This window comes from Mus pahari, chromosome 2 (genome assembly GCF_900095145.1).
Source record: "Mus pahari chromosome 2, PAHARI_EIJ_v1.1, whole genome shotgun sequence".
Lineage (NCBI taxonomy): Eukaryota > Metazoa > Chordata > Mammalia > Rodentia > Muridae > Mus > Mus pahari.
In genome coordinates, this window is record NC_034591.1 from 129,171,335 (window position 1) to 129,180,554 (window position 9,220).

The 9,220-nt window shown below is 48.8% G+C and overlaps 1 protein-coding gene across 2 annotated transcripts in view; it reads right to left on the reverse strand.

Moving 5' to 3' along the window:
- The window catches only part of Cidec (cell death inducing DFFA like effector c), a 14,446-nt gene extending 5,611 nt beyond the window's left edge, over positions 1-8,835 (reverse strand). The window contains exons 1-5 of one of the 2 annotated variants that reach the window (XM_021191719.2): positions 8,815-8,835; positions 7,531-7,608; positions 6,169-6,322; positions 1,248-1,406; positions 975-1,165 (exon numbers count right to left, since the gene is read on the reverse strand). In XM_021191719.2, the coding sequence (XP_021047378.1) occupies positions 975-1,165; positions 1,248-1,406; positions 6,169-6,322; positions 7,531-7,583 (557 nt within the window). In that variant the 5' untranslated portion in view covers positions 7,584-7,608; positions 8,815-8,835. Of the gene's footprint in view, positions 1-974; positions 1,166-1,247; positions 1,407-6,168; positions 6,323-7,530; positions 7,609-7,831; positions 7,907-8,814 lie in introns of those variants that run through there. The other variant, XM_029535446.1, reaches the window with a different exon arrangement.
- Positions 8,836-9,220: the final 385 nt, after the last annotated feature.

Here is a 9,220-nt window from a genome sequence, read left to right on the forward strand (position 1 = left end):
TCTCTTCTCTTCTCTTCTCTTTTCTTTTCTTTTCTTTTCTTTTCTTTTCTTTTCTTTTCTTTTCTTTTCTTTTCTTTTCTTTTCTTTTCTTTTCTTTTTGAGATGAGGCCTCATTGTGTATCCTTAGCTGACCTGGAATTTGATGTGTAGACCACGCTACTCTAGAACTCACAGAAATTCACCTGCCTCTGCCTCCTCCTGAACGCAGGGATTAAAGTCGTGCACTACACCACTTGGCCCTTAGTACTTTTTTTTTTTTTTTAAACAATCACATTAATACCACTAAGTCACTCAGCTGACCACAGCTTGTCAGTGCCTTTTATGTGTCTGTCTGTGTGCAGTACCCACAGGTGCCAGAAGAGGGCAACAGATTCCCTTGATGCTGCAGAAACGTGGTTATGAGCAGTTTTGAGCCAGGCTGACATGAGTGCTGGAAACTCTTAATGGCTGAGCCATCTCTCCACTGGTGTTTGTTTTGTTTTGGTTTGGTTTGGCTTGGTTTGGTTTTGAGACAAGGTCTTATCTGACCCAGGCTTCCGTTGAACCTCCTCATCCTCTACTTCCAAAGTACTGGGATTGTAGTTAGATTTTCACTTTTAACAGTGATTAGTTATGGAAATAGATCAGGATATGAGTGTGTGCTTAGTACTCTCGAGGCCCTGGGCTCTACCCTCAGCACACTCAGGAAAGTTCCTCAGTCAGCTACTATGGAAAATTTACTTTTGGAGGTGAAAAAAAAAATGTACTTTGCTAAACTAGAAAGAAACCTTAAAACTACTCCCCCACCCCCACCCCTGCACACACCCTAATGCAAATCAAGCCACTTAGATCCCTGCACAGACAGGGCTGTCGTCATTCTTTGTTAGCCCCAGTGTCCACCCAGCCCCGGAGAGAGTTTTGCTTTGGGCAGACAGGTCGGGCCTCTGGTCTTAATGTTTCTCCCACCCGGTCCCTGTCTGTCCCAACCCACTCACTTCACGATGCGCTTGGCCTTGTAGCAGTGCAGGTCATAGGAAAGTGAGTATGTGTCATAGAGGGTCGCCTTCACGTTCAGGCAGCCAATAAAGTCCTGAGGGTTCTGCTTGTACAGGTCGAAGGTTACCCGGGCCACGTCGATCTTCTTAGTTGGCTTCTGGGAAAGGGCAAGCTGAGCTCTCTTCTTGCGCTGCAAGACAAGCCCGTGTAAGCTCGCCTCCGGAACCCCTCCCGAGCTCTCCACATTCACCCCTGCCCCGGGAGGCCGTCACCTGTTCTGATGCGGGTTTCCACTTCTGCCCCTTCAGCAGGACCATGAACACGGTATCTCTTGCCAGGGCTTGGAAGTATTCTTCTGTCTCCACGATCGTGCCGTCTTCCTCCAGCACCAGGGAGAAGGGCTTGTCTTTAAGCTTCAAGATGTCCTGGACCTGGAAAAAGGTTCGTGACTTTTCTGCCATGCCTGCCTATGGAGCCGCAGTGCTGAGAGGCAAAGACTTCCGCTAAAGCACCCAGCTGCCAGAGAAAGACCGAGGGAGTTGGGTCGTCCTAAGGCGCTTAGGTTGGCCTGAACCTCACCATATAGCACAGGCAGGGGCTGCTGTCTGTTCCTCTCTTCCTGCCTCAGCCTCTCAGGTAACTTGGATTACAGGCCTACACCGCCAGGCCAGTTAAACTGTACTTTGATGATGTTGCTCGTTTCCTTTGTTTTGTTTTTAAGACTATGTAGCATGGCTGGCCTGAAACTTGCTCTGTGGACCAGACTGGCCTGGAACTCACAGAGATCCACCTGCCTCTGTCTCCCGAGTGTTTGGGATTAAAGGCTGTGTGCCACTATACCTGGCCAGCATTAAACATTTTTATTTTTTATTATTTTTATTTATTTATTTATTTATTGGTTTTTTTTTTTTTTTTTTTTTTTTTTTTTTTTTTTTTTTTTTTTTTTTTTTTTTTGGTTTTTCGAGACAGGGTTTCTCTGTGTAGCCCTGGCTGTCCTGGAACTCACTCTGTAGACCAGGCTGGCCTCGAACTCAGAAATCTGCCTGCCTCCGCCTCCCGAGTGCTGGGATTAAAGGCGTGCGCCACCATGCCCGGCTAACATTTTTATTTTTAATTATGTGCATATGTATGTATGTGGGTGGGTTTGCGCATCCATGTCACATGGCCTGAAGCTAGAGTTACAGGTGACCATGAGCTACCCAATGTGGGTGCTGGGAACTGAACCCCGCTCCCTTACATGAGCAGTGCATGCTCTTAACTTCTGAATACTGACATGTCCGGCCCCAAACTGCACTATTTAAAAGAATTCAGTTTGGTGAAGTATGAAGGATGGTATACACCCATAATCTTAATACTCAGAGGGCAGAGACAGGGGGATTTCAGCTAGCTCAAGGCTAGCTGGTCTGTACATAAGGATGGATGCCAGCCACTACTGCATAGCAAGACCAAGACCACCCTGTCTCTAGAAAATAGGGGTGTGGGAGTGGGGAAGGAAGGAAGGAAGCAAGCAAGCAAGAAAGTTTCCAATTCAATGTTGAGTTGAACTCTCTGACTGGGATTGGGAGAATCTGACTATCAATAAACAATCTGTTACTATCAATATATCCCATTATTATATCCCATTAAAATAGGAATGTCTAGATCTCTTTTGGTATAAATAAATTAGTAAATTTAAAGTATGAGATCGACTTATGTATTTGCTTGATATTGAGTACATTTTAGAAAACAGTTAATACTAAGAAAGTAACAAAAAATTAAAGTTAAAAAACAGTTAATACTAAATAAGTAACAAAAAAATTAAAGTTAAAAAACAGTTAACAGACTGAAGAAAAAAACCTTACACAGAGAAGCCCAACTGTACCACCCTATTCCAACAATCCAATTAAATGAAACAGGACAAATACAAAAGCTGATATATTCCTGTAAGCATAATTCTCTTTTTAATCTTCTTTCTTTCTGTGTTTATTTGTGGGGTGAGGAATTGGGCTGAGGTTTTCTTTAGGAAAAGCATTCTCCCTACTAAGCTACATCCTCAGGCATCTACTTAAAAAGTATTTCTTAAAGATTTATTTATCTATATTAGTGTTTTGCCTGCATGTGTGGCTGTGTTTCACATGCATGGGGTGACCTTGGAGGCCAGATGAGGGCATCAGGTCCCCTGAAACCAGGCCGTGGCAGGGGTGGGAATTGGACTTGTGTCCTCTGAAAGAGCAGCCCTGGTTTTTAACCACGGAGCCATTGCTCTATCCCAACAACTTATTTGTAATCTTGTTTCTGCCAAAGCTATAGATCATGAGCTGGGGGAAACAGGCTGTTCAAAACCAAGGGACAGGACCGGGCATGGTGGCGCACGCCTTTAATTGCAGCACTCGGGAGGCAGAGGCAGGCAGATTTCTGAGTTCGAGGCCAGCCTGGTCTACAAAGTGAGTTCCAGGACAGCCAGGGCTACACAGAGAAACCCTGTCTCGAAAAACAAAAAAAAAAAAAAAAAAAAACCCAAAACAAAACAAGGGACAGGAAGTAAAATAACTGTCTTGCCATCTTTAAAAGCTAGCTAGAATGCTCAGCAGGAAAGAGTGCTGGTGGCAATGCAAACTTTAACATTTGGGTTCAATATCTGGAGCCCACAGTAGAAGGAGAGAACAGGCTCCTGAAAGTTGCCCTCTGACTGCCACATGTGCCCTGCAGTACCGGCATGTGGTACTCATGCTTAACCATAGACATACACACACTAGTGATTAAATATAACCCTGTCCAGACTTTATATTTGGGGAACAATTAGTGATGCTGCAGCTGGGTCTCGGGATGAGCTTTCCTGGCGTTACAGTGCTTCCTCACTTTGAGGGCCGATGAGCATGCAGGAGAATACCCTCTTGTATGGACAAGGGAAGGATCCAAACGTCATGGCAGCAGGTTGGCTATTTATTTTCTAATGATCCAGCAAATGTTTTGTATGCTTCTTACAAATTTTATTACTTTGATTTGCTTCATATTAGTTTTTTAAAAATCCTCCACAGCTCATTCTGTCTGTGTGTGTGTGTGTGTGTGTGTGTGTAGAGTGCCTGCTCAGCATGAACAAAGCCCTGGGTGATTTCACCCAGCATCCCAGTGTCCCAGCGCCCCAGCATCCCAGCATCCCAGCGTCCTAGCACCCCAGCATCCCAGCATCCCATGAACTAGGCAGTAGCACAGGCCTGTCACCCCAGCACTCAGGAGGTAGAAGGCAGCAGGATGAAAAGTCACGTGTCAGCTACATAGTGAGGATGAGTTCAACTTCATGGAATCCTATCGCAAACAAACAAACAACAATAAAAATATCCTCTAGATGGGACTGGTGACTCATGCCTGTAATCTTGGAAACCTGATGCAAGGTGGAGTACTAGACGTTCCAGGCTAGCCTGGGTCACATGGTGAGTTCCAAGGAAGTCTCAGCTAAAGACTGAAGCCCTGCCTAACTGCCTAGAGGCAAACCAAGAAACTCACTTACATACACAAAAGGAACGTAAGTGCCGGTGAGATGGCTCAGCATGTAGAGGTGCGTAGAGCCAAGCTTGCTGTCCTGAATTCAATCCCGGTCCCACATGATGGAAAGAGAAAACCAACTCCCACGCCCCGACGTCTATCTGTGTCCAGTGACATGCGTGTTCATGTGTCCACACACACACACACACAAAACAAGTATATAATCATTTAAAAGTAAAATTTAAACTCCTCCAGTAGCATGCAGAGAGCATTACTGACTTAACCTCCCAGGTGAGGTTCCTATCTCATCCATGCTAAGTAACTCTGCTCCTCCCAAGAGCGGACTTGTGAGACCTTTGGAATGACACGGTTACTTGGCAACCACATTGCCAATGCTCTCCCCTCCACTCTGTCCACACCTTTGGGCTGCCAAACACAGAATCAAAGTCCAGGGGGCTGACATCCTCCAAGCCCCGGCAGTAAGAGTCCCTTCTGACCTGTCTATGTTACACGGCTCCTTCTGTGCCCTGGCAATGGAACCCTGACTAGGAGATCTCAAATTCTACAACCCTAAGGCATTCGTAAAGTACCCACTGACAAGGAAACCCCAGCCTTAGCCAGGACCCCAGTGTCTGGGGTGAGGGGTATGGATGTAAGGTGTTGGAAGGGGGTACAATAAGAAGACCCTAGTGATGGAAGTGGTCCCTGGAGCTCAGAGCCAAGAGTAAGCCAGTCCTTTGGATTCAAGGCAGACTCAGCTAGGAGTCTCTTAGGAGACAACAAATCCATTCCTAGGAAGAGCAGGTTAATTTGCATGAATGCCTTGAAAACCTCACCTGGAAGGTTGTCAGCTACTCTCTCTGAATGCTAAATTGATCCTAATTGAAAACCTACTTCAAATGTTTGGCTTGTGTGGGGCACCTGGACCCGAAGATGTAAGGGTTCCAGCCCCATGCAGCTGATACTAATGGGATTAGAGAGGCCCAAGTTGACAGATAGAAGCAAAATTAGAAGCGGGGAGGGGCAGGGCCCTGCTTTCCCGACTGCATGCTTCTCCTAGAACCGCAGCTGGCAGCCCTGCGTTTCCACTAACGGGGGAGTACTAATTTTCCAAAGAAAAGCTTTCCTGGAAGTTCCAGCTTGGGAGACAGATGCAGGGAAAGCAGAGTGGGGGCGGGTAAGAGATGCAGATTTCACTGGAATTTCACTGGAATCCTGTTTCCTCAACTCCTGACCCTTCTGGAAGGCTGTTTTTATGTTTTGTGTAGTTTTACTGTGTGTGAGTGAAGCTGATGTTGGTGTGTGTGTGTGTGTGTGTGTGTGTGTGTGTGTGTGTTTCTCAAGTCCTGGGCTCTCAGACATGACACACCATACCTGGCTCATTTTCCAAGGGTAATAGGAAAAAGAACTGAGAGTCTTTTCATGAAGAAAATACCACCCAGCCACTGTTAGCATGTAAGACAGCAAAGTACTGCCCTCCCTCTCTGTCACTTGACCATGTCACCCCTCTGTCACACACACAGCTCTCCAGACATGTGATGCCAACCCGGACTCCAGTGCTGACACCGAAAGGAAGCTTTCTTAAGAAAACAACACACACACACACACACACACACACACACACACACACACATACTTCCAGCTCAGGCCTGGAAACTGAAGTGGTTGGCAGCGTCAACTCTCTGCCAAGGCCTGAGGAGAGCCGATGCAGAGTACAGGCAGACCCCTTACCTTGACCAGGAGGTCCTCCAGGCTGTGAGCCATGATGCCTTTGCGAACCTTCCGATCTGCGGTGCTAACACGACAGGGCCTCGCCCTTGGGGTCTCCCGGCTGGGCTTAGACACCAGCTGTTGGGTCACCACGGCGGTGCTCACTGCCACATGCCTGGGGACATCAGTGTGAACATCAGATGACCTGCCTGCTGCCCATGCCTGTCTACTGAGCTCACATCTGGCCCTTCCCTCCAGCCAATCATGGCCCCTCCAGGAGGCTTTCTCAAAGCCCATCTGAGAGTGTGCCTCCAATTTGGATGGGCAGGAAAATCAGCTGGAATCTTGCTTATAATCAGACTCACTTCCGTGGCTGTGAGTGAAACCCAAGGGTTTCTGTCTAACAAGTCCCCAAACTGTCAGTGTGTCTAGTTCTTGGACTAGCCACATTCCCCCTCTGGGCTACTCTGCTCTGTGGCCTTGTTCACCCCGCTGTAAGGTTGGGTGAAATGGGGGAGGCAGCCTATAGAGTATTTTTGGACTCTCGGATACTCAGAGTAGATAGAAAGGAGCAGAGAGGATATGAGTCTGGGATTTTCTGGGTTCAAGTTCAAAGTTTGTCTTTGTTACAAAATTGCTAGGCGACAGGTGACAGAATGCTCAGCCGGTGACTCAGTTTCTCCATCTATTGATTTGATATATTAGTCCCCAATCCCCAGTGTAGGCATGAGGCTCCTGGGAGATCAGGAATGAAGGCACCCGGTGCAGAGCCTGGCCCTCTCTACTCTAGATGTGACAGGAACGGCGATGGTGGCACTGGAGAAGAGTGTAGCCTGGAACGTGTCCAGACTGCAGGCTTGGATACCACTGTAGGCAGCTCAGATCTGAATCAGATCTGTCAGGGCGTATGGTAAGATTATTATTATTATTATTATTTGCTTGTTTTGTTTTAATGGATTCTTTGCTTGCTTGTCTGTTTTTGAGATAGTATCTCACTATGTAGCTCTGGTTGACCTGGAACTTTCTACGCATACTAGACTGTCCTCAAATTCACCAAGATCTGCTTGCCTTTGCTCCCCAAGTGCCAGTATTCAAACTATGTGCCACCATGTCTGGTCATATCCATGTTTTAACTTCACACCCACATGACTTTGTTCTCTGTAGCCCTGGCTAACCTGGAACTGGAGATCAAGCTGACCTTGAACTCACAAAGATCTTTCTGCCTCTGCCTCTTGAGTGCTGGGGTTACTGCTCCCCCCCCCCCCGACACACACACAGCCACAGCCAGGCCCTAAATGGCTTTTATACCCATTAAAAGTTTGAGAAGTTCTAACTGATGGCTCCTCGGGTTCCCCCTTCCTTTCTAGTCCTGGCTCCCCTCACCTGGACAGCGACCTGGGATACAGAAGGCTGAGAGACTTCATGGCGTAGTCCATCCTTGTCAGCTGGATTGTGTTGGACCTGGAACAGAGGCAGACACTTACCTGGTTAGCGGGAAGGGAGGGGTCCTTCTCTTTCTTTCTTTGACCCAATGTGTCCCAACCCCCACACATCAACCCTCTGCCCCAGTCTCCCATCTGACCACCCATTTCCCCCGAGTCCACAGCAACTACGACTGAGCCAGCGTCCACCACCCCAACCCCCACCCCCACCGCAGCTGCTCCCCAGCCTCAGCCTCACTCACTCCATTGTTTCTCCGACCCAAGCTCTGGTCACACTGAGCAGAGAAGCTGAAGTCAGGACTCTCAAGAGGCCCTCACTGATTTGTCCCTGTCTCAGGGGACAGAGTCCGCTTCACGCTGGCAGGAGGTGAGTCACACACCTCCTTGTGCTGTGAGGGACCTGAAAGTCACCTATAGTCCAGAAACTCCACGGGCAGCCAGACGTTGGAGCCTGCTTGGCCCCACGGGCCCTTGAGCAATAGAGCCCCTCTGAGATTTAGCGCTGGCCAGGAGACTTTTCTACTGAGACCATCCAGGTTTGTGCTCTCCAGTGCCATAGCTGCTACCCACGCTGAGCCCTTGGCACCAGGACTGATGGGACAAAGGAGCTGACTCTGCGCTTCTATGGAGCCTTAACTAATTTAGGTAACTACTATGGTTTGTAACTCAAGGCACCCGTACTGGGCATCCCAGCTCTGGCAGGGTAGTACTGGGCTCGCATGCCTGTTTTCCTCCCTGTAGTGCTGTTCTCGGGTTCTTGCCTGCTGGGCTGCAAGCCCCTGCACAGCCAGTCTCTTTACCTGTGATACAGCTTGTGTCACACTCAGGGCTCCACACAGGCCACCTGGAAGTCCCAGGTTCCCTGCTGCCGCCTCAGGAAAGCCTTCCCCGATGACTGGCAGAAGGACCCTCCATCCTGCCCATCCCCTGTCCATGTCTCTGAAGTTTCTGTGTCCTTGCTGTCTCTGTTTTCAGCCCTTAGCACAAGGAGCAGAGACAAACCCAGGAGTGGGCAGGGGACAGACTGTCACCTCAGCCACCTCAAAGCAGTCAGCGTACTCTTTGCTTCTGATAACGCGGGTTCTCCTTGGGTCACCCCTATAGAGTCCCCTCACCCCAACCCAGCACTACCCAAGCACACTTGTTTCAACCATGTCCCTCATACACCCCCCACGGCAATCCCCCCCCACCTGCTCTCTAGTAGCCAAATACCCCAGCTTCTCACCTCCCCCTCACCTCCCAGCTTCCTGGCAATACCGTGTGGCCAGGCACAGCCCAGGCTTCCCTCCATTTTATTTCTGTCTCCTGTGAAGCCACTCCCCTAGCCCCCAGCCCCAGCTGGGGAAAAGAGCATAGGGAATGAGTTTGAAACTCTCCCCTAGGGATTTCAAGTCAGACTGACTTCCAGAAGGCCCTGAAACGGGGAAGAAGGCATGTTTCGAAAGCTTTAGAAGAGGTACTGCCCGTGGCACTAGGCAAGAGGGCACAGAAGCAATGGATGTGGCTTATGGTCTGAGTTCGGCCCCCACACAGGCTGTCTGTACTCACATGAGCTGCCTTCTGTGAGCCCTGGGTTCTCTCCTCTGTGTCAGGAGTAATGTTCATGTTGAAGTCGGGCGTGGCAGCTCAGA